At 34.0% G+C, this 26,647-nt stretch overlaps 1 protein-coding gene across 4 annotated transcripts in view; it reads left to right on the plus strand.

Annotated features, from left to right (window-relative positions):
* The first annotated feature begins 213 nt into the window (after window positions 1–213).
* The window catches only part of TFEC (transcription factor EC), a 47,451-nt gene continuing 21,017 nt past the window's right edge, over window positions 214–26,647 (plus strand). The window contains exons 1-4 of one of the 4 annotated variants that reach the window (XM_081147376.1): window positions 298–384; window positions 2,422–2,499; window positions 22,766–22,880; window positions 25,086–25,142. In XM_081147376.1, coding sequence (XP_081003502.1) covers window positions 319–384; window positions 2,422–2,499; window positions 22,766–22,880; window positions 25,086–25,142 — 316 coding nt within the window. In that variant the 5' untranslated portion in view covers window positions 298–318. Of the gene's footprint in view, window positions 385–2,421; window positions 2,500–22,765; window positions 22,881–25,085; window positions 25,143–26,647 lie in introns of all 4 variants that reach the window. The other 3 variants (XM_081147378.1, XM_081147377.1, XM_081147379.1) reach the window with 3 other exon arrangements.

The following is a 26,647-nucleotide window of genomic DNA, read 5'->3' on the forward strand; positions in this document are numbered from 1 at the left end:
GACATGGTTGTGCATAGTAACTAATTTGTTTTATCATATATAGCTGTTTTTCAATCAGGTATGTAAATGCTGGTTGCACTTGACAATTTCAGTAAACTGTTATAGTTCATTCCAGAGACAAGGACTGAGTAAATATTAACCACCTCCTATGCTTGGTTGGAACTTGAAAGGAGTGCATAACATCAACAAGCAAGCTTTTCTCTATCACATTCTAGACCAGATTAATCTTAAAGTCCAAGGAAGAACCAAAGTCCACCTTAGTGTGGGCCTTTCTGCACTCCTCTCCTGGTTATTGTTTGCAAGTTTAAGGAAAAGAAAATGATGAAGGAGAAAGAGAAAACCATTGCTATTGTGAAGGTTATAGACACTTCAAAGTTAAAACTGGTGAGCAAGTACATTTTGGCATTCTTTCAATGTTTGGAGATGGAACTACCATGAATATTGAAAGTAAACTTTATAAACTAATAGTGAAATAAGGAATGTAGAAACTGAGCTTTGAAATGTGTAATGTCTAATCCATTGTATTAACAAACTTGTTTACTGACAAAATAGTTTTAGGTGCTTGGAGTGCAGTAAGCACTTTTTAATAGTCTAGTAAAAAAAAAATATTAAAAATAAAATAATGTTTTATCATGACTATTTTATCAAAAAGTGAGAGTTATACTAATTTTTATTGCAGTGTTTACATTAAATTAATAACAGTTCTTTATTAGTTTAGAACTAAATAGATTATATGCATATAAAACATATGATCAAAATTATTTATAAGTCACCATTCTCCTTTTTGTATTTTATCTTTTCTATTTGAGTTATAAGCCAGACAAGAACAAGGGATCTCCCACTCCTGCCCCACATATTATTTTTATTCACTCAGAATAGAACAAAAGTAATAATAATAACTCAGTGGGACTTCTCTGTTCAATGTTTGCCATTCAAACCTCGTAGCTTTTCTTTAGCAAATAAAGTTAGAGGGAAATCAACCATGTGTGCCTTGAAACGGAAAAAAAATCTGATTTATTAATTTAAGTGAATAAATACCCCAAAGGACAGAAAATATTCTTTAAGTGCCAGTTTTTCAAGTATGCATACATAGTGTGGTATTAGCTCCTCTACTGTGCTCCCTCTTTATACCTGAAATTTATCTTGTTTTTTATCTACAGTTATATTGTCTAATAGTCTCATGCTCACTTTGATCATTTTAGGTTCACAAATGAATGTCTTCACAGGAAGTCAAAATAGAGGATCAAAACCACTCAAATGTTTCTGTTTCCCATAAAGCTCACACTAAATATATAGTATAGATAGATATATATCACACATACACATACATATGTAAGGGTTCAGAGTTTTTATTTTCCTTTTACTATTTATATTGAAAAATATCTGTAAATATTATATATATATATAATATAACCTTTCCTTATATGTTAAAATGTGCAATGTGCATACAGTTTTTGGCACATCCTATATATATATATATTTTGGCAAATCTTTATATATATATAAAGATTTTATTTCCTTATATGTATAGTACCTATAATGATATTATCTGGGAGATAGCTATATCACACACATTCACAAATGTAGACTATATACAATACATATATATATATCATATGTATACATATATACAAATGTATCACAAGAAAATTCTCTGGATTTCAGATAGTTTTCAGAAATATGGTGAGTATATACTATGGTGCCCTCTCTCTTGTTGAATGATATAAGTGAATAGGGGTAGAACAATAAACATAAATTAAAATTTTAAGTTATGGACAGGTTAATTAGTCTTATAATATTTTGGTGAAGAAAAATAAACCAGGCTGCTATGAGAAAGTGTGTTAGAGATGGTTTGGACCTTAAATTGAGGCTTATAACACAGGTTGGATTTTGATACTTAGTGAAGGAACGAGGACGTTTGTGGTACAGAAAACAGCAATTGGAAAGAATAAAACTGAGAAAATATAGTCCAGTGAATTCCAACTTTTTTGGGTATTCCAAACATTTCTCACCATTAAAAATGTTAAGGCAAAGACCCATCACAATTGGGTTGGTAGTGAAGAATACAGCCTTTGTGTCACAGACCTAGGTTTGGGTCCCAAGCCCCGTATTTATATATCTGTATGGCCTTGAGATAACAACAGTTTTTTAGAATTTTACTTATTTTATTTTTAAAGTAGGAACTATGATACTTACCTCATAGAGTTGTTATAAAGATTACTGGAGATATTATTATTATAAAACATGTTTAGCTTAATAGCTGGCAAAAAATACTCAACTCTCTATGACACAGTATATATGTTATGATAATAACATATTACATATAACATATAATAACATATTATTATCATAACATATATATGCTATGATAATGTTTATATTTTATTATCTTTAAAATTTTTTCTATATATGAATTCATAGATTCCTCGTGGCAAAATTGTTTCCCCTACCTTCTCCCTCCTGGAGTCTGAAATCTTTTGTTGGAATCCATGGCTTAGGGTATGTGTATGTGGTGATGAGAAATCATTAAAAACTTGAGAGCAGTGGTAAATAATGTTGGCTAGATAATGTAGGGCTACTTAATAAGATTCTGAAGGCTAGATAAAAGACTTTGAGCTTAATATGAGTTAAAGGGGAGATATTTTATACTTTAGATTTTGAGCTGGAAAAAATCAGAGGAAGTTGTATATTTTAAGCATGAGTTGGTCTGAGAGGGGCAGTTGGGAATTAATTGAAAGGAATGAAGGGATACTAGATGAAGAGACATAATTTAGGCTTAGGGCCATGAGGATCTTGAGATACAAGAATAGAGAAGAACATTTAAACTGAAAATGATTTAAAGAAAAAATTGTCAAAATTGTCAAAACTGTATAGAAAAGGAAAAGGGAAAAACAGTCAGAAAAACATGTGGAATTTAGGTGAGATTACTTATGTTACCCTTTAGTGTGTTTGGCCTAATAAGAGTAAATGGATATATGAACATTTTCATAGTTCACTCAGATGTTTTTACAATAATTTTGGACCTAAATTTTATTTTCTCATATGGAAGCACTGATTTTAAATATAGGCAAAGCTACAGTTTTCTAGGATTTTGAAAAATAATTATTTTCTCAAAGACTAAGAGTTTTATCATAATGGGGTTAAATTTCATCAGATAATTTTTCTGAATTTATTGAGATGATCGAAGATTCATTTTCCTTTTTTAACATCATAAAATGTATTTATGGGAAATCTAACTTGATTATAACAAGTTATCCTGTTAAATTTTCTTGGATTCATATTGCTAATAAAATTTTGCTTAATTTTTATAGTCATAAGAGAAGAGGGCCTCCAACTTTTCTTTTTTATAGTGTCTTGTATGATTTAAATCTCATTGAATTGGAACATATTCCCTCTTGTCTCTATTGTCTGGAAATGTTTGTGCATTGTTAGAATAATGTTTTTCTTGAAAATGTAACACTTTTGCCCATAAAACCATCATGTCCAGATTTTGTGTATGCTATGTGTTCGAAGTTTATTTTGATATCTTCAGTAATGAAAAAACTATTCAAGCTATTAATTAGTTCTTCAGTCAGTCCTATTAAATAATATTTTTCAAGAAATTTATGCACTTTGTCTAAGCATTCACAAGCACTGGCAAATTATTGGGGGTAATATCTCTTATTACCTTTAAAATTTTTTCTTTTTAAATATATCTTTATTGATTTCAGAGAGAGGAAGGGAGAGGGAGAGAGTTGAAACATCAATGATGAGAGAGTTGTCATTGATCGGCTGTCTCCTGCAAGCCCCCTACTGGGGATTGAGCACGCAACCCCGGCATGTGCCTTGATCGGGAATCGAACAGAGATCTCCTAGATCATAGGTCGATGTTCAACCACTGAGCCATGCCCAGCCAGGCTCTTATTACCTTTTAAATTGTGGTAAAAATGTACATAAAATTTGCCATTATATACAGTTTAAAGTGTACAATTCAATGACATTAAGTAAATGCACAATGCTGTGCAACCATCAACATTGTTTTCAGGGTTTTTTCATCATCTGAAAGAGAAACTGCATCCATTAAACAATAGCCACCTATTTCCCTCTACCCCTCAACCTGTAATAATTTCTTTTCTACTTTCTGTCTGCATGAATTTTCCTAATTTGGTACCTCTTATGAATGGAATCATGTAATATTTGCTTTTTTTTTCTGTCTAGCCTATTTTACTTAGCATAATATTTTCAAGATTCATCCATGTTGTAGCATGTATCAGGATTTCATTTCTTTGTCAGGCTTTATAATATTTCCTTATAATGTATATACACATTTTATTTATCCATTCATCTATTAATGGGCGTTTATGTTGTTTCCACATTTTGGCTACTGTGAACAGTGTTGGTACAAACATTGGTGTGTAAGTATCTGTTTAGGTCTCTGCTTTTAATTCTTTTTGGTATAAGCTTAGAGGTGGAATTGCTGGTCATATGGTAATTCTACGTTGAACTTTTTGAGGAAATATTATACCGTTTTCCACAATGGCTACATCATTTTACTCTCTCAGTGGCAATGCTTGAGGGTTCCAATTTCTCCATATCGTCACCTATGCTTGTTATTTTCCTTTCATTTGATAAGTCATCTTAATAAGTGTAAACTGTTATCTCATTTTTTTTTTAAGATAACAATTTTTTTTTTTTTACTTTAATTTTTATTGTTGACACTATTGCAGATGTCTCCAATTATCACCCCTTTCGCCCTCCTCCACCCAGTCCTCACCCCACTCCCTTGGCCATCACCACACTTTTGTCTGTGTCCATGGACTATGCATATATGTTCTTTAGCTAATCATTTCACCTTTCTTTATCCAGTCTCGTTACCACTCTCCCCTCTGGCATTTGTCAGTTTGTTCCATGTCCTATGCGTCCACCTTTAATTTGTTCATCAGTTTATATATTCTTCATTAGATTCCACATATTAGAGAGAATATATGATATTTGTTTTTCTCTGGCTGGCTTATTTTACTTAGTATAATCATCTCCAGGTCCATCCATGCTTATGCAAAGGGTAAGAGTTCCTTCTGTTTTACAGCTGCATAGTATTCCATGGTGTAAATGTACCACAGCTTTTTTATCCACTCAGCTACTGATGGGAACTTTGCTCTTTCCAGATCTTGGCTATTGTAAATAAGGCTGCTAAGAACATAGGGGTGCATATATTCATTCTGACTAGTGTTTTGGGATCCTTAGGGCATATACCCAGAAGTGAGATTACTGGGTCAAAAGGCAATTCCATTTTTAATTTTTTGAGGAAACATCATACTGTTTTCCACAGTGGTAGCACCAGTCTACATTCCCAGCAACAGTGGACTGGGTTCCCTTTTCTCCACATCCTCTCTAGCACTTGTTGTTTGTTGATTTATTGATAGCCATTCTGACAGTTGTGCAGTGATACTTCATTTTAGTCTTAATTTACATCTCTCTGATCATTAGTGACTTTTAGCATTTTTTCATAGGTCTATTGGCCCTCTTATTTGGAGAAGTGTCTATTCAGGTTCTTTGACGATTTTTAAATTTGATTATTTGTCTACTTTTTTTTTTTTTTTGAGTTGTATAAGTTCTTTATATATTTTGGAGATTAACCCCTTATCAGATGACTCATTGGTAAATACATTCTTTCATAGGGTGGGTTCCCTTTTTGTTTTGTTGATGGTTTCATTTGCTGTGTAGAAGCTTTTTAGTTTGAAGGAGTACTGTTTGCTTATTTTTTCCTGGGTTTTCCTGACCCTCCAAGGCTTCTCAGCAAAAATATTGCTACAAAAGATGTCTGAGATTTTACTGCCTAGGTTTTCTTCTAAGATTTTTATGGTTTCCTAACTTATTTTAAGTCATTCACCTATTTGGGCTTATTCTTGTTTATAGTGTAAGTTGGAGGTTCAGTTTCATTTTTTTGCTTGTACATGTCCAATTACTCAACACCACATACCGAAGATACTGTTTTTATTCCATTGTATGCTCTTGCCATCCTTGTCAAATATTAACTTACTTTAAAGGACATGAGTTGATTTCTGGGATTTCTATTTTGTTCCTTTGATCTATATGCCTCCTCTTATGCTAGTACCAGGCTGTTTTGATTACATTTGCTTTGTAGTATAGTTTGATAGCGGGTATTGTGATACCTCCAACTTTGTTCTTTTTTCTCAAGATTGCTGCAGCTATTTGGGGTCTTTTTTGTTTCCATATAAATTTAATAGGAATTGTATTGAATCTATAGATTGATTTGAGTAGTATGGACATTTTAATGATGTTAATTCTTTCAATCCATGAACATGGTATATGCTTCCATTTGTTAGCATCTTCCTCAATTTCTTTAATGTTCTACAGTTTTCTGAGTAAATGGAATTGTTTTCTTAGTATCTCTTTCTGAGAGTTTATTATTGGTGTATAAAAATGCCACCCATTTCTGGATATTAATTTTGTATGTATTAGGGTTTGGGCCAGTGACAGAGGCTGTGAAAGATTTCAAAACTAAAAGGAGAGATACAGAGAAAAAGTTTATTTCCCCATAAAGGGGAAAGGGCCGGTGCATTGCTAATCAATACAAGGGCAAGAAACAAAAGACCCAACCTGCTTTTAAGCAGGTACGATTGCTAGGCAACAAGGAAGGAGGAGTTTGGGTTGTCTTGAGATGGAGCAGATACCAGGGAGATTGTCTTGAAAAGTTACACTTTGTTTGCTTTCCAGGAAACAATCTAGCAGATGTCTTAGGGAGGTGTCTTATCAGTATTTTTCCCAAGCCTATAAAATGTGCTTGGAGCAAAAGTTATGAAGAGCTCAAAAGAGGCTTGTTTGAAGGAGAGAAGGAAAGAGAACTTTCTACTAACTAGAGACTCCTTGGTGTGAATTATCCCTGAGTTGTGAAAATATCAAGGAGGAGAAAGATGCAAGAATGTAGCTCTTGCCTTACCCAGTTTGGCTCAGTGGTTAGAGAGTTGGTCCACAGACTGAAGGGTCCCAGGTTCGATCCTGGCCAGAGGCATGTATCTCAGTTGCAGGCCCAATCCCTGGCACCTATTGGGGCACATGCAGGAGGCAACCAATCGATGTGTTTCTCTCACATCAGTGTTTCTCTCTCTCTCCCACTCTCTGAAAAGCAATGGAAAAAATACCCTCAAGTAAGAATAAAAAAAAAAAGTAGTCTTGAGAATAGTTTATCTTGGATAGCAATTTGAACAAAGGAGCTGTTTGGATCAGAGAAGCCAGAAATCTTGGGGTTTAATTATCAGGTGCTCTCATAAATTGTGGAAGGCCATAGCAAAGGAAAAAAGGGCCTCTTTTTCTGGCATTACAGCATCCTGCTACTTTGCCAAATTCATTTATTAGATCTCATAGTTTTTTGTGGAGTCTTTAGGGTTTTCTATGTAAAGTATCATATCATCTGCAAAAAAATGACAGTTTTACTTTCTCTTATCCAATTTGGATGCCTTTTATTTTTTCATCTTGTCTGATCATTGTAGCCATGAATTCCAGCACTATGTTGAATAAGAAGATTTTTTTTTAGCTTTATCATTATTGTTGTATTACAGATATCCTCCTTTTCTCCCCCATTGATCTCCTCCACTCCACATCCACCCCTCCCCAGGCCTTCACCACACTATTGTCTGTGTCCATGGGTTATGCATATAAGCATATAAGTTCTTTCATTAATCTTTTGCCACTCACTCCCCCCACCCCCACCTTCCCACTGAGACCCGTCAGTCTGTTCCATGCTTCTATGTCTCTGGAACTATTTTGTTCCTCAGTCTATTTTGTTTATTAGATTCCACATATGAGTGAGACCATGTAAAACTGAATCAGGAAGAATCAAAAAACCTGAATAGGCTTATAACAACTGATGAAATAGAAGCAGTAATAGAAAAACTCCAAGCAAACAAAACCCCTGATCTGGATGGCTTTACAAAGGAGCTTTCTAGTTCTTTAAGTTGTAGGGTTTCATAGTTTACTAAAAATTTTTCTTACTTTTTGAGGTTGGCCTATAGTGCTATGAACTTCCCTCTTAAGACTGCTTTCACTGTGTCCCATAGATTTTGGGTTGTTATGTGTTCATTTTCATTTGTTTCCAGGAACTTTTTGATTTCTTTCTTGATCTTATAGGTAACTCATTCATTGTTTAATAACATGCTATTTAGCTTCCATGTGTTTGAATGTTTTTGAGTGTTTTTACTGTAGTTGATTTGCAATTTCAGGCCATTGTGATAGGAGATGCTTGATGTGATTTCAATCTTCTTGAAGTGGTAAAGACTTGTTTTGTGTCCTAACATGTAGTCTATCTTTGAGAATGACCCATGTGCATTTGAGAGGAATGTATATTCTGCAACTTTGTGGTGAAATGTTTTGTAAATATCAATTAAATCCATCTGATCTAGTGTGCCATTGAGAGTCACTGTTTCTGTGTTGATTTTTTTATCTGGAGGATCTATCCAAGGAAGCCAGTGGGGTGTTAAAGTCCATGACTATGACTGTATTGCTGATCTCTCCCTTAAAGTCCTTAAGGTTATTATTGATAGGTCCTTATTTATTGACATTTTAATTCTTTATGCCTATGTTCTTCTATTTCTTATTATTACAGAGGTCCCTTTAACATTTTCTGCAATGCTGGTTTGGTGGTGATAAACTCATTTAGCTTTTTTTTTTTTTGGTCTGGAAAGCTCTTTATTTCACCATCTATTTTGAATGATAGCCTTGCTGGATAGAGTAGTCTTGGTTTCAGATCCTTGTTTTGCATTATTTTGAATAATTCATACCATTCCCTTCTGGTCTGTAGAGTTTCTGAAGAGAAGTCAGCTGACAGCCTTATGGGAGCTCCTTTGTAGGTAACAGATTTCTTTTCTCTTGCTGTGTTTAAGATTTTCTCTTCACCTTAAAATGTTGGCATTTTAATTATGATGTGTGGGCCTCTGAATTCTTCTTGCTTGGGACTCTGTGCCTCCTGAACTTGTCTGACTTTTCCTTCACCAGGTTAAGGAAGTTTTCTGTCATTATTTCTTCAAACAAAATCTCTACCCCTTACTTTTTCTCTTTCCTTCCTGGCATTCTTATGATGCAAATATTGTTACTTTTCATGTTTTCCCAGACCTCCCTTAAACTGTCCTCCTGTTTTTTAATTGTTTTTTCTTTTTGGATCTCTGATTGAGTGATTTTTTCTACCCTGTCTTCTAATTCTCTGATCTGATCCTCACCTTCCTCTAATTTGCTATTTATTCCTTCTAATATATTCTTTATCTCTGCTATGTCATTCTTCATTTCTGACTGGTAATTTTTCATAGTTTCCATATCTTTTTTTCATACTGTTGAGCATCCTTAAAATCAATATTTGAACTGTATACCTGATAGATTCCTTATCTCCATTTTATTTAGCTCTATTTCTGGAGACTTCCCTTGTTCTTCCATTTGGGGCTTTTTTGTTTCCCAAATTTTGACTTTCTATTTGGGTTTGTTTCTGTGTATTAGGTAGGCCTGCTACTACTCAGTCTTTTTGGATGGTTTCTGGTGCAGGTGACTGTCAGACGGTCTTTGTGACTGTCCTGAATACCTTCTTTGGAGCTATCAACAACCCGTGACTTGAAGTCTCTTCCATGGGGGTTGAATGTGTTTTGGCAAGGTACACACCAAAGTCTGCTTTTCCAAGGCTCAGGTCCAGAAGCAGATCAGGTAGACTCAAAGCAAGCTGAGGTCTGCTTCTGCCAGTAGGCTGATTAACCTGATTTTTAAAATGAGCCTTAGGCTATAGAAACACCATGGGGTAGGGTGAGGGGTTTTCCAGCAGGGTGAAGCAGTTGTTTCTCCCTCAGGCAAAAGCTACTTGGAAGGTAATATCTGCCTGTGAAGGATGTCCTCCACAGTATGGGGAATGACTTGGCACTGGAATCCAGAAGGGTGCTCTCTGAGCTCTATCTCCAGAGCTTACATCCCTAGATTTTCCTCACATTGTTCTATTCTACTCTGCCTTGCCTCTGCTGGAGCCCAGGGTGAGTGGCTGCACAGAAAACATTGGCTGTTTAAGAGGGTGCTTTAATTTCCAGCTGTCTCTTCCTGGCAGACAGAAACCCAGCTGCTTTTCATAGCCAGATGTTATGTGGGCACGTTTTCAGCTCTGGTGCTCTTGGCTGGGAAGCCCACCCAGTCTGGGGTTTAGGCCTGAGGGTTCTCAGTGGAAACCCCCCACAGCTTGATATCCCTCCAGACCTTCAGCTGCTGCCTTTGGGGGCCCAGCCAGGCCTCTCATGCCTCCACACCTCCTACCAGTCTCTGCAGTTTCCACTTTTCCTCCTTGGCCATGAGGGTGCTCTTCAGCTCTTCTTCAGTTTCAGTTGATTATTTAGGATGGTTTTTCTATATTTTAGTTGAAATTCATAAGTTTTTTTTAATCCTCACCTGAGGATATTTTTCCCCCCATTGCTTTTCAGAGAGAGTGGAAGGAGAGAGAGAGAGGGAAACATCGATGTGAGAGAGACACATCGATTGGTTGCCTCCCGCACCACACACCAACACTTAGGGCCAGGAATCAAGCCTGCAACCCAGGTACATGCTCTTGGTTGGAATCAAACTGGGGACCCTTCAGTCCAGGGCCAACACTCTAACTACTGAGCCAAACCCACTAAGGCTTGAATAAGAGTTTTGAAATTAGACATCCCTGTCTTGTTCCTGTACTTAATGGAAACAGTTTTAGTTTCTGCTCTTTGAGTATGATGTTGGATATATATTTTTCATATGTGAGAAGATGTTTGCCATGATTTCAATATTCTTGACTTTGTTAAGACTTATTTTGTGTACTAATATATTGTCTATCTTTTAGCACGTTCCATGTGCACTTGAGGAGAATGTATATTCTGCTGCTTTGGGATGAACTGTTATGCAAATATCAATTAAATGCATCATATGCATTGCGTCATTTAAGGTTGTTGTTTTCTCCTAATTTTTTCTGAAATACCTATCCAGTGTTGACATTAGGGTGTGAAAGTCTCCTACTAGACCATTATTGCTGCAGATCTCTCCCTTGAAGTATACACCAAGAATTTTTTTATTTACTTAACTCCTCCTATATTTCATGAATATATGTTTACAAGGGTTATCTCCTCTTATTGTATAGAGCCTTTTAGTATTATGTAGTCACCTTTTTTGTCCGTTTTGTGGTCTTTCTTTTGAAGTCTATTTTGTGAGCTATGAATGAATATTGTTACCTCAGGATTTTGTTTGTTTGATTGTTTCCATTAGCATGAATTTTTTTTCCTATCCTTTCACTTTCAGCATGGGTGAAACTTTTCTTCAGAGATGGATCTCTTGTAGACTGCATATATATAGGTTGTGTTTCTTATCCATTCAGCTACCATATGTATTTTGGATGGAGGATTTAATCCACTTATATTTAAGGTTATCATTTTTTTCTAACTTATGTATTGCCATTTTTTCTTTGTACCTGTGTTTATCTCTCTAATTTTTCTTCTTAGAACTGTTTTTTTAACATTGTTTGCAATACTGGTTTGGTGATAATGAACTCCTTTAGCCTATTGTTGTCTAGTAAGCAATTTTATTTCACATTCAGTTTTAAATGATAGCCTTGTTGGATAGAGTAGTCTTGTTTTCAGGTCCTTGCTTTTTTTTTTTTGGTTAATCCTCACCAGAGGATATTTTTTCCATTGCTTTTAAGAGACAGTGGAAGGGGTGGGGGCGGGGGTAGAGATAGAGAAACATCAATGTGAGAGAGACGCATTGACTGGTTCTCTTTCACAAGTGCCCTGACTGGGGTCAGGGAGTGAACCCACAACCCTGGTATGTGCCCTTGAGTGGGAATCTAACCCATGGCCCTTTACTGAAAAGACTGATGCTCTAACCACTGAATGACACCAGCCAGGGCAGGTCCTTGCTTGTCATTACTATCAATACTTCATGCCAGCCCTTTCTGGCCTGAAGTGTTTTTGTTCAAAAATCAGCTGACAACCTTATGGGAACTCAATTGTAGGTAACTGTTTTTCTTGCTGCCTTTAAGATTCTCTCTTTGTCTTTAACCTTTGCCATTTTAATTATGATGTATCTTGATGTGAGCCTCTTTGGGTTCATCTTGATTGAGACTCTGTGCTTCCTGAACTTGCATGAATTTTTCCTTCACCAGGTTAGGGATGTTTACTTTAATTATTTTTTCAAACAAGTTTTTTATTCCTTGCTCACTTTCTTCTCCTTTTTTCACTATGATGTGAATACTGTTATGTTTCATGTTGTCCCAAAATTCCATAAACTCTCCTGTTTTTTAAAAATACTTTTCACTATTTTTATTTGTGTTTTTTCTTCCTTTTATTCCAAATCACTGTTTAGACCCCCTGCTTCATCCAGCCTACTTTTAATTGCTTCTTCTCAGGTGTTATATATGCTAGTCTTCATTTCTGCCTGGTTATTATTCATGGTTTCTATGTCTTTTCTCATGCTGATGTAGTTCCCAATAAGTTCTTTATAGTTTCCATTAAATTCTTTGTTGTTCTCACCAATTTTCTTGAGCCATCCTTATAACCATTCCTTTTAAGTCCATGTCTGATAAATTGCTTACCCCCAGTAGTTTTAGCTCCTTTTCTGGACTTTCTACCTTTTCTTTCATTTGGTGGCTGTTTCTTTGTGACCCCATTCCAGCTGTCTCTTTGTTTTTGTTTCTATGCATTAGATTAAGGTGCTATGATTACCAGTTTTCATGAGGTGGCTTTATGCTGAAAGTGTCCTCTGGGACCCAGTGGTACAGCCTCCTTGATCACCTGAGCTGGAGGCTCTAGAAAAGTCCCATGTGTTTGTTGTTTGTGACCTCCTGTTGTATTTAGGTTTTGATTGTTGTTTTCCCATTTGTGCGTAGAATCTCCCCTCAGTCTGGCTCACTGTGAGGCTCAACTGTGACCACATTGTGTGAACTGTTGTACAGGTGCTGAGAGAGAAAACAAAATAAAACAAAACAAAAAAGAATAAAACAAAAACATACAAAAGAGCCCAACAATAATAATAACAAAGACAACCATAAAAGAAAAAAGAATTCAGAAAAAGAAAAGAGAAGAATGAAATTTAAAAATACAAGAAGAAAAAAGGGGAAGATAAAAGTATATAAAAAGAAAGAAAGCAGAGGAAAAAAATAAGAATAAACAATAGAAAAAGAGAAATGGTAGAAAATAAATGAAGAAAAAATTAACAAAAGAAAAAAGGAAGCAAAAAAGAAAGAAAAAATAGAGTAAGAAAAGGAAAGAGAAAAATAATAGATATGGGGGGGAAAAAGTAAGAAAAAAATGAAGAAGATAATGACAAAGTGGAGTTCATCTTGGCAAAGTTTAGTGACTGTTTGGATCTCCAATTGGATCCCAGTCTTAAAATGTCTGAGGCTGACTTTTTGTGTCCTGGTTCTGGGCCTCCTGAGACATGCATTGCTGCTAGCAGATTTCAGAAGCTGTCTATGTTTGGCTCTCTGCAACCTATTTGAAACTTTAAGCAATCAACAATTTGTGGTTGCCTCTACTGGGCTTGGCTGTGCATGGGAAGGGCCAAGCTTTTCTCCAAAGCTGGCTTTTTAGCATCACGTGGTCCAGGGGCAGGTCAGCAAATATCCCAAGGCTCCTTGGGATCTGCTATTGCCTGCCTCTACCTGATGGCCAGATGTCAGACTTCGTCACTGAAAAGGACATTTTTTTCTTTCTTTGTCTTTTTTTAAATTCTTACCCAAGGATATATTTTCCATTGCATTTCAGAGAGAGTGGAAAGGAGAGAGAGACAGAGAGAAACATCAATATGAGGGAGACACATCACTTGGTTGCCTTCTGTACTCAAGGGGTCCAGCCTGCAACTGAGGTATGTGCCCTTGGCCAGAATTGAACCTGGGACACTTCAGTCTATAGGCTGACACTCTAACCACTAAGCCAAACCAACTAGGACAGCAAAGGCCATTTCTGCTAGGGCTTTTGGCAGAATCAATATAATGGGACCTCTGAATCTTATTTGAGGGGCAGGTGCTGTTCAGACTTCAGGGTAGATTGTGGGTGGGGTCCTAGAGTATCCTAGAGTATTTCCCTGACCTCTCAGAGTGGAGCACCTTGTAGGCAGGTCATTGGGGTCTGCCAGAATCTGGGAGTTTCTATCCTCTCTCTTGTGAGGGGAAAGCACCAGTCAGGTTTCCAGGAGAGTTGGGAGAATGGCCCCACCCCAAAGCCAGTCACTGATGCCCCTGAGTCTGCCCAGACCCATAGGCCTGGCCTCTGCTGCTTTCTCTTCAGCAAGGGTTGAGATGCAGTGGGGGTGTGGGGTCCAACCATGCCAGGGGAAATCCCCCATAGCCAAGATATGCAGCCTTGGCCTGCCATCTGTGGGAATGGGATCAGTCCCTCTCATGACCCTACCCTTCCTACCAAGCTCGAGGTGGTTTTTGCCCATCCTCATTTAAAAGTCTCCTCTTCAACTAGTCTTCAGTTAGTAATTCAGGGTGAATGTTCCCTAACTTAGTTTTATTCCCAGTTTGGTTCTGGAAGGAGGTGCAAGAATTATCCACCTATTCTGCCACTATTTTGAATCTCCATCATTGTGGTTTTGATTTTAGTGGTGTTGAGCATCTTTTCATGAGCTTGTTTGCCATTTGTAATATCTTCTTTTAAGAAATGTCTGTTCAAGTCCTTTGTCCATTTTTAAAAATTGGGTTGTTGTTGAGTTTTAGGAGTTTTTTATAATATTGTTTTTATATTAATCTCTTAGATATACGATTTGCAAATAGTTTCTCCCATTACATAGCTTGTCTTTTTCATTCTCTTGGTAGTGCTTTTTGATGTTCAAACTTTTAAATTTTGATGTTAATTTTACATATATTTTTTGGTAACCTGTGATTTTTGTGTCATATCCATAAAATGATCACCAAACCCAATATTATAAAGATTTTCTGCTATTTTTTAGGTGTTTCATTGTTTTAGCTCTTATTTTATGTCTTTGACATATTTTTTAGTTAATTTTTGTATATTGTGTAAGAAAACTGTCTAACTTCATTCCTTTGCATGTAAATATCTAGTTTTCTCAACACAATTTTGTGAAGACTGACCTGTTTCCACTGAATGGGCTTTGTATCTTTGTATATTTGAGGGTTGATTTCTGAAATCTCTATTCCACTCTATTGATCTATATATGCCTGTCTTAATGTCACAGTGTTTTCATTACTCTTTGTTGTAAGTGTTGAAATTTGAAAGTGCAAATTCTCCAGGTTTTTTTTCCAAGATTTTTTTTTGCTATTTGTGGGCCCTTGCAATTCCATATGAGTTTTAGTATTAGTTTTTTTCTATCTGCAAATAACAGTGTTAGAGATTGAAGCTGTATATCACTTCAGGTACTACTGTAATCTTTTTTTTTTTTTTTTTTTTGAGATTTTTTAACTTATTTTTACAGAGCAAGGAAGGGAGAGGGAGAGAGAGAAACATCAATGTGAGAGTAGAACAACAACCAGCTGCCTCCTTGCCCTCCTACTGGGCAAGCCTGCAATCTGGGCATTATCCCTGACTGGGAAACCAGCAGCCTTTCAGTGCATGGGATGATGCCCAACCGAGTTACTTTGGCTAGGGTGTTACTATTGTCATCTTAAGAATATTAAGTCTTTTCATCAATTAATATGGAATGCCTTTCCATTTATTTATGTCTTGATTTTTTTCACAATATTTTCAGTTTATGTGTTTTTTGCCTCCTTTTGGAAATATATTACTAAGTATTTTATTAACAATTTCTTTACTAAGAAATTTATTACTAAGTAAATGGAATTATTTTCTTAAATTCATTTTCAGATTGTTCATTGTTAGTGTATAAAGATGTAACCTACTATTGCATGTTGGTTTTGTATCCTGTAACTTTGGAGAGTTTACTTACTAGTTATAATAGTTGTGTATGTGAATGTGTGTGTGGGTTTTCTAAATATAAGATTATGTCTTCTGTGAGCAAGGATCATTTTACTTATTCTTTTCCAATTTGTAAAACTTTTGTTTCTTTTTCTTGCCTGATTTCTCTGGTTATAACTTCCATTTCTACATAGGGTAGAAGTGAAGGCAAGCATCTGTGCTTCTGATCTTAGTAGAAAAAACATCTTTTAAATCTCAACTTTTATTCTAGTTATATCCTTCTTTCACTTAAAATATTATTTATTCATTTTTTCTTTTTTTAAAAATCAGTCTTGTCAGAAGCATGCCATCTTGTTAATTAAAAAACAAAACAAAACAATAACAATTTTGCCTTGTGGATCTATTTATATTGTTTGGTTTTTACCCCACTAATTTATGCTCTTATTTTATTATTTGTTATAGTTTCTTTGGGCTTTTTTTGATTATTTTTATAGCTTCTTGAAAAGGATAGTTGTTTTATCAAATATCAAAATTTTATCTTTTTCCCCAGTATTTTCTTTATAGCATTGTTTTGCCATACTCAGAAGTTTCTTCTTCTTTCTTTCTTTCTTTCTTTCTTTCTTTCTTTCTTTCTTTCTTTCTTTCTTTCTTTCTTTCTTTCTTTCTTTTTCTCTTTCTTTCTTTCTTTCTTTCTCTTTCTTTCTTTCTTTCTTTCTTTCTTCTTCTTCTTCTTCTTCTTCTTCTTCTTTTTCTTTCTTTCTTTCTTTCTTTCTTTCTTTCTTTCTTTCTTTCTTTCTTTCTTTCTTTCTTTCTTTCTTTCTTTCTTTCTTTCTTTCTTTCTTTCCTTTCTTTCTTTTCTTTCTTTCTTTCTTTCTTTCTTTCTTTCTTTCTTTCTTTCTTTCTTTCTTTCTTTCTTTCTTTCTTTCTTTCTTTCTTTCTTTCTTTCTTTCTTTCCTTTCTTTTTACTTTATCTTTATTGTTAAGACCATTATAGGTGTACCTCTTTTAACCCTACTGATCTTTCCACCCCACATCCATCCCACCCCCAGGCCCTCCCCACACCAATGTCCACATCCATGGGCCATGCTCATAAACATACAAGTTCCCTGATTAATCTCTCCCCACCCACAACCCCCTTCCCACCTTCCCTCTGAGATCTCTCAGTTTGTTCCAAGCTTCTATGTTACTGGATCCACTTTGTTCATCATTTTATTTTGTTTATTATATTCCACATATAACAAGATCATTTGGTACTTGTCCTTCTCTGACTGGCTTATTTCACTTAGCATAATACTCTCTAGTTCCCTCCATGCTGTGCCAAAGGCCAAAAGGTCCTACCTCTTCACAGCTGCATAGTACTCCAAATGTGTCATAGCTTTTTTATCCACTCATCTACTGATGGGCACTTGGGCTGTTTCCAAATCTTAGCTATAGTGAATTTCACTGCTATGAACATAGGGGTGCATAAGTTCTTTGCGATTGGTGTTTGGGGTTCTTTAGGATATATTCCTAGAAGTGGGGTCACTGGGTCAAATGGCAGCTCCATTTTTACTCTTTTGAGGAAACTCCATACTGCTTTCCATAGTAGCTGCACCAGTCTGCGCGTTCTCACCAGCAGTATACTAGGATGCCCTTTTCCCCACACCCTCGTCAGCACTTGTAGTTCACTGACTTGTTGATAGTAGCCATTCTGACAGGTGTGAAGTGATACCTCATTATGGATTTAATTTGTACCTCTCTGATGATTAGCAATGTTGAGCATTTCTATGTCCTCTTTGGAGAAGTGTCTATTTAGGTCCTTTGCCCATTTTTAAATTGGATTGTTTGTCTTCCTTTTGTTAAGTTGTATAAATTCCTTATATATTTTGGATATTAACCCTTTATCTGATGTGTCATTGGCAAATATGTTCTCCTATACGGTGGGCTCCCTTTTCATTTTGTTGATGGTTTCCTTTGCTGTGCAGAAGCCTTTTATTTTGATGCAGTCCCATTTGTTTATTTTTTCCTTAGTTTCTCTTGCCCTAACATATTGCTATGAGAGATGTCTGAGATTTTACTGCCTATGTTTTCCTCTAGGATTTTTATGGTTTCATGCCTTACGTTTAAGTCTTTTATCCATTTTGAATTTACTTTTGTGTATGGTGTAAGTTGGTGGTCCAGTTTCATTTTTTTGCATGTATCTGTCCAATTTTTCCAACGCCATTTATTGAGAAGACTATGTTTATTCCATTGTATGTTGTTGCCTCCTTTGTCAAATATTAATTTCCATAATAGCATGGGTCAATTTCTGGGTTCTCTGTTCTGTTTCACTGATCAATATGTCTGTTCTTGTGCCAGTACCAGGCTGCTTTGATTACAGTGGCTTTGTAGTATATGTAGTATATGCAAGTTTTAAGTGGTATCTTTCATTTATATTAAATCTGAGCTGTTATTTATATTTAAATATAACACTTGTCTTTACCCTTGAGTTGTTTAAAAATTTCCAAATTTGGAAATTAGAGACTATAAAATATGTTGAAGTGGTTTTTTTTGGCTAAGTTTATAAGCAATATTTGTATATGTTCCATGTATACTCAAGAAAATTGTGTATTCTCTATTTTTTGGATGTAGATCTATAAACTTGTCTATTATGCCAAGCTTTTAGTTTTATTCTTCAAATATTATGTAACATCACTGCCTTAGGGATTATTTTGGTCTGCCTAACTTCTCATAAATGAGGAGAAATGTTGAAATCTCCACACTACATTTGTAGATTTATTAATTTCTCCTTGTAGTACAAACCATTTTTTATTTTTCATATATTTTGAGGGTTTTTTTTTTTTCAGGTGCATGCAGGCTTTAAGTGCTATGCCTTTTTGTACAACTGAATTCTTTATTATTATTTAGTGATTCTCTCTATCTCTCATACTATTTCTAATTTTAAAATCTGTTTTTCTCTGATATTAATAGCTACATCAGTTTTGCTATGGTTATCATTTGCTGGATATATCTTTTTCTTTCCTTTAACTTTACCTTTGTGTGTCCTGTTACTATGTAGGTATGTATTTATAAGTTACATATATCTAAATATTGTTTTTACCCAGACTGTCAACATTTTAGCTGAGAAGTTTGATGTGTTTATATTGATTATTATTATTCATATATTTTTACCTACTTTATCTTTATATTTTTATCCCATATTTTAATGTTTTTTCTTAGTACATTTTTTAACCATTTTCACATCTTTTAAGTTCCTTACTACTACACCCCAATGATACTGATATTGTCCAGACTGACTTATATGGAGATATATATCTTTGAACTTGTTTTTTCTCATCTTTTTTAGATCACAACCACTTAACCAAGATATTTGGTTGTTTTATTTCGTATTTTTGAAGCACATCTTTTAAATATATCCTTCTAGGTAACTTCTTTACCTGAAACTGTTTTCAGTGTTATTTTTGGATAAACATTCTTAAGTATCTTATGCCTCTAAGAATATTTTTATGATGGTCTCATATGTGAATTACATTTGAGCTGGATATGAAACTGTGTTTTAAGTTCTTTACTTTCAATTTTTAAAAAATATTAATTCACTTTTTTCTTTCATGTAATTTTGCTTTTGAAAAATCTTATGTTAATCAGATTCTTGTTACTGTGGACATAATTTTCTCTTTTTCTATTTAGGCTTTTAGGTTTTTCTCTTTATCATTGTGTATTCTTAAATTTTAATATAGTGCATCTGGTGTAGATTTTCTTAAGCCCTTTTATTTTTATATCAAAATAAAAATAACACAAATAAAATTTAAAAAAAATTATCTTAGTCTTTTTTTAGTGTTAATTCTCAGAAACATATCTCCACTGTTTCTTAAAATACTTTTTCCTTTCAATTTAATTTTCTTTCTTTGAGACTGCTAATATCTATATTTTGTTCTAATAATTTTATCTTCTGTACTGATTTTCTTTTTTTTCATATTTTCTAATTCTTGGTCTATTTCTTCATACCCTGAGAGATTAATTTGGTTGTATAATTTAAAAAATTCTTTAGTCTTTTTTCAGTGTATCTATTATGCTATTTTTATTTATTTTATTTTATTATTGTTTTAAATGTTTTTTTATTTTTATTGTTGAGAATATTACAGATGTCCCCTTTTTTCCCCACTGATTCCCCTCCAGCACACATCCATCCCACCCCAGGCTTTCCCCATACAATGTCTGTGTCCATGGGTTGTGCTTATAAACATATAAGTTCTTAGATTAATCTCTCCCCACCCACACCCCCCTCCCTGCCTTCCCTTTGAGATCCCTCAGTTTGTTCCATGCTTCTGTGTCTCTGGATCCACTTTGTTGATCAGTTTATTTTGTTTATTATATCCCACATATTAGTGAGGTCATGTGGTACTTGTCTTTCTCTGACTGGCTTATTTCACTTAGCATAATACTTTCTAGTTCCCTCCATGCTGTGCCAAAGGCTAAAAGGTCTTTCCTCTTTACAGCTACAAAGTATTCCATGGTGTAAATGTGCCACAGCTTTTTTATCTACTCATCTACTGATGGGCAACTTGGGCTGTTTCCAGATCTTAGCTATTGTAAATTGCACTGCACTGAACATAGAGGTGCATAAGTTCTTTGTGATTGGTGTTTGGGGTGTCTTAGGATATATTCCTAGAAGTGGGATCACTGGGTCAAATGGCAGGTCAATTTATTTTACAGATTTCTTTTTTTAAGTATTATATTTTCACACCTCTTATTTCTGCTTGATCACTTTGGCCATTTTTATGTTCAACTGTTTTATATTAAAAATTATTGCATATATCTTTCTTAATTTCTTTAAGATTGTACATGACCAACTTATGCACTTGGTTTCATATGATTTTTTTTTCCTTTTGATGTTATTTCTAACACTGTTTTTTTACTTTTGATATATTCATTTTACTCAAATATTTTGATATTTTTACCTGTGAACTCATTTTCTTTAGGGAATATTGGCTACAGTTAAAGGCAGATATATGTGGAAGGTCAGATCCCCATCCTTCAATCTCTATGATCTCAGTAGTGAAATGTAGATAAAACCTAGGGTGGAGAAATTTCAACAACAGGAACCACTGTCAATTATTTCTCATCTCAAAACAATTTCTTAAATGATGATTTTATGTTTTTTACTAGTAAGGACTATTGTCTTAAGGAGCATGTTCTACCTTGTTGAAAAGATTTTTTATAATAAATTATTTATTATATGTCTCTAAAATTTGTGAATTTGTTCTTAATACGTTTTCCTATTGTCATGTTAAAGATTTTCTTTATTGAAAGAGTAATCTGGTTTTTTTTAAAGAATAATAAGCATTTCTTTATAAAATATCTATGCATTTGCCAACTAATTTATAAAATAAACTCTTAGACCTTATTACTTAAGTGAATTATACCTATGATAATAATAATAAGTTTATATAAAGATGAAGAGTCCTAATAGAGTGAATAATGAAAATAAATAACATTTGAAAATATACATCAGAATACCATATGCATTCTATAATGTCTCTATTGATATATACATACAGTTATAGATTAGCCTGATTTCCAATTTATTTTTAGTTTTCCCTGAGAAATATGCACTATCCATTATATACACAGCTTAATGGATTATTCAAAAATTAAATTTGATTTTCATATGTTTTTTCTTCACATTTATTTCTAGTCTGACTTTTTAAAATAGTTTATTGATTTTTAGAGAGAGAAGAAAGGAGAGGGAGAAAGAGAGAAATATTGATGTGAGAGCATAATATCTATCAATGGACTGCCTCCTGCATGCCCCCTACCTAGGACCAAGCCTGCAACCCAAGCATGTGCCCTGACAAGGAATTGAACCAGCAACCTTTCAGTTCACAGGACAATGCACAACCAACTGAGCCACAGCAGTCATGGCTCCAGTCTGATTTTATAAGTATCAAAAAAATTTCCTTTGTTTGAATTGGAGTTTTACAAAAAGTTGGAATAAGGAGTTACTTTCTGTAATAATCTGGTTATTATTTGTATTGTTTCTGGTTCTTAAAAGAAAGAAAAAAGTTGCTACTTATTCAATTCCTAGTTTACTGTCCTGAAATGAAATGAAGATACTTAGAATGGAAATATTTCAAATATTAAAATTATATATTTTGAATGTAGTTTTTTCTGGAATAATGAATATTCAATTATAAATGTTACTTAAATTTAATTTGCTTGGGAGACCAAATCAATAAGCTCATTTTAAATAATCAATTAGTACCATTTTGAATTGTGTATAAGACCTCTTAGTTTTCTGAAAAGTTATTCCCAATAGCACTTTGATAATTACAGTGTTGCTATAATTAGATGTACCCTATATCTATTGAGGCAAAAGTAGTTTTAGACTATTTTATGTTACTACCTGGAATATTTATAATAAACTAGAACATTTAGTGTACAGTGAGAAAAGTATGCCTTCCAGGAAGGAAAGAAAGTTTCTTATTTAATTAACAGTGTAAAACACTTCTTGACTGTGAGTTGCTAGTATCACTGATGGTATTAAGGAGGCTTCCAAAGTGTTCAACCATTATAATTAGTGTATGAAACTCAATGATCTTTCCAGCTTTGCTAAGATGTATATTGATTTTTATCCAAATGGTATTTTTAATCTTAATCATTTGTAAACAGATAATGTACTAGATCAAACTTTTATAACTTTATAAGTATTAATTAGAATTGTCCTTCATAAGTGAATTTATTTATTTTTTGCTTAAATACAAATAACTTTTTAAGCATTTTCACAAACATACTACATTGATTTACACACTATTAGTTAAAATGAAAATACATATTATAAATAACTTTCAAAGTGGCAAATTTAAAATATACAACTAAATATATCAATGTCTTCAGAAGGCTAAATTGACCTTTTCTTTCTTTTGTCTCTGAAGTTATCTGGAAGTATTTTGGATGTGTATAGTGGTGAGCAGAAAAATTCATCAGTTAATATGGGCCTTACAAATGCTTCCTACCCAAGGAGTCTATCAATGAAAAAAGAAATTACAGGTAATGTTGCTTTTATAGTTTTATCCTTTTTAGTCAATTACATAATAAATGAATGACATATATTACCAAACTAAGTAAAAATTTTAAAGTATTATCAAAATTGTCAGTTAAAATGGGGGACATTTAGAGAGCATAACTTACAGTTCAACTGACTTGGTTCATTCTTTTAGGAATTGAACCAATTCCTAAAAATTGAGCAAATACACATATCTGCTCTTTCTTGCTCTTTCTCTCTCTCTCCCTCTCTCTCTCTCTCTCTATATATATATATATATATATGAGAGAGAGCAATATATATATTTATATGTATAAATATATGTATATATATATGTACACATATACATATAAATATATATGTAGACACATAAATATATATATGTATATATATTTATATGTATAAATATATATTTATATATATGAGGGCAATATATATATGTTTATATGTGTGTATATATATATATATATATATATATATAGAACAGCTTGACTAAGTTTATGTAACAGACTCATTTTGATATTAAATAGATGCAATTTATTAACATGGTTGAAAAATAATAGGTTAATAGACTGGGGGAAATTAGTACTTTTGTATGAAGACTTTAATATAAAACAAGCAATTAGATTTTCCCCTTTAGCTTGTTTTATGAATTTCATGATAGACTCACATTTAATTTTCTCAAGGGGATAAAAACCCCTCTAATTATAAATAGTACTTTTCAAAATTGTTGCAGTTCAAAGGGGCACTTTCAAGTTGCTTCAATATAGAGCTGAGGATATCAAGGGTTAGAGGAGTCATTTTCCCAAAGTCATACAGCTAAGTAGGGGAAGAAATAGATAAATAAGGATTTCTTGACTTATATGTCCACTGTTAGTTTCTCCATATGAATAAAATAAAATTCATCTGAAATTTCTGTAATGTATTTTTAGTTTGGAGCCTAAACCTTGTTCTTCAATAATTTTTACACAGTTAATGTTAACATTTTTTAGTAAATGTAATATGTCCATTCTGGAAATCTAATCAATAACTCAAAAATATCTATGCATTCAAATAATTTAGGCTAAAATTAATTACTATAGTTTGAAATGAGCAAATCTAAATAAATGTATTCTTGTATTATTTTAAAAATTATAATAATTTAAGGAACACTGTATTAATTATCTATTGCTCTATAACAAATTACTCCAAAACTTAACTGCTTGAAATAATAAAAACTTATTATCTCATATAATCTCTATGGGGACAGAAATCCAGAGGTGGATCAGAAAATTGGTTCTAACTCAGAGTCTCATAAGTCTATAGTCAAGATGTTTGCTGGAGATAGACATTTGACACTTGATTGGCAGGAGGATGTGTTCCCAAAGGTGGCTCGCTCACAGGTCTTGCAAATTAGTGCTGCTTGTTGGCAAGTGACCTTGATATTTTACAATGTGGACTTCCATAGAGGTGCTCGTGTCATCATGACATGACAAGTGGTGATCCAAGACACACCAAATTGGTAGTAGCTAAAAATGTCTTTTATGACCTAGTCTTGGAAGCCACACTAGTCATTTTCACATTATTCTATTGGTTTCACAGGTCAACCCTTATTCAATATGAGAGGGAATTACCAAGTGTGTGAATATCATGAATGAGAATCATTGTGGGCCATGTTGGAGGCTATCACAAATGCTCACAACCACATAGCACATAAAGTGTCATTTATTGGAAGTGTGGAATTGTTTGATAGCAATATCTTAGAAATGTACTTAGTTACAATGCTTAGAATGTAGAAATCATAATTATTTAGGAAAAATGTATGTTGTAGGAATTTAGGTTGAAAAACTTTGAATAATCTTAAAGTTCTGGAAATAATAATGATTGAGCAGTTTAATATTTGCTGTGCACTATACCTCTTTTAATCATCACAATATTATACCAGTTTTACAGATGAAGAGCCTGAGACACAGAGAACTTAGAGAATAGATCACATGGCTATTAAATAGAGGGCCAGAATACAAATCCAGGTTTTTCTACTTAAAGTCTAAGGGGTTTGCCATTGCCTCTTACTAAGAGCACTGTCTTCAAATTTCTAAATATTTGCATAAAAATATTATACCATTTGGAGCAAGTAATGTTATATTTTTACCTAGTATTCCTGAATTTTATTGATTAAATGGGTATAAAGTAGAACTAAAAATTGTTTTAATTATCTCCATTTTGATCAGAAACTGATACTCGAGCTTTGGCAAAAGAGAGACAAAAAAAGGACAACCACAACCTCAGTGAGTATATTTTCCGTTTCTTCCAAACAAAATTAAGTAATGGAAGAAAAAATGCATGGAAGTTAAAATGATTGGTCATTCACCATCACTCCATAAGTATTTTGAGGTCATATGACAAAAATTAGTACATGCTCATAGTTGAGCTATTTGGCAAAATTCAAACAATGTGAACTCTCAAAAAAGCTATACACTTTTACAGAGTTAAACATTTCAAATTCTCAGATCACTCTCCCAAGAAGGCTGTGTGTGATGGAGATGAGAGCACTTAGTTATAGTTGAATTCTGTTGTGACTCAGGTTTAAAGAGTTAAAAGTGACTTTAGAAAGTGTATACCATTTAAATAACAAGAAACATAACTCCGGGTTCTTATCTTTTTGTCAATGTTCTCTTTCCTTCCGAATGATAAGTTATCTGAAAGGTATTACTTATGTTGGATTGTGGAATTCCATCTATCAGTCCAACATAAGTAATACATATATGTCTCTGATGCCTTCCTAGGGTCAGTTTAACTCTGATAACAGGTCTCATGAGATGAAGAAATACAGACAAAGGAAGTAGTTTAGCGAGAATGTTGAGTTTGATAGTGTTTGGCCATGTCTCAAGTGCTTAACTGTCTCATGTGAGCTTAACCAATTGAGTGTGAAGCCTTTTTATAATGGGACCCAAATCATAAAACGAGAAAGGAATAAAATAAAATAAAAACAATAAAAAATGTTAATGCTCTAAAACAAACCAGGAATTTCCTTACATGTGATTAGCAGAAATTGATTCTACATAAACCTGTGAAACCTGAATCTGTCTGTTCATATGCACCTGTCCATGTCACAGAGTATTCACAGTTTGCTGACTATGTGACCCTAAGGGATGAGCTGGCAAGAGATTGTAACAGTCCGTAGGGTAGTTGTGGTGAGGAAAACTGATTCTGATAGCCCTAGGGTAGAGCAGATAAGCTTCAGTCCAGATTATGAGACAAGTAGAACATGAGTAGGGAGAGCTAATTATTGATAGAAAGAATTAATACATTAAGGAACTATGGGCTTCTCTCTTAGTTTAACCTGCTAATTATTACTCTCCTTGCTTCTTTCTTTGTTCTTTTATTTCTTCAGCTTAAACAACTGATCATTTAATATAAAGTATGATAGGTGCCTGGTATGTCCATTATTGAAATGTTTTCTAATCTGGATTTCCTAACTGAGTGATCTTGCTTTTAGGAGATACCAGGGTTAAAAAAAATTAATATCACATTTTAAATATGATGAGTCTAGGCCAGCCCCTATAATTTGTGAAGATTATGGCAAGAAAACAGAAGTCCAACTTACCAGATGTCTAAATATTTAAAAGTTATAACTTGAGCTAGAAAATGCTAAAATAACTATGCTCTATTCTTCCTAATAACTGGAAGGTCGGTTATGAATTTAAAATTCTCAGATCCTCAGAGTTCTGAGTGGGAATGTCAGGGTGGGGCAATGCCAGCCCATATCACTTGTCTCTTCAGCCCATATTCC

Source organism: Miniopterus schreibersii (genome assembly GCF_964146895.1).
Source record: "Miniopterus schreibersii genome assembly, chromosome: 9".
Taxonomy (NCBI): Eukaryota; Metazoa; Chordata; class Mammalia; order Chiroptera; family Miniopteridae; genus Miniopterus; species Miniopterus schreibersii.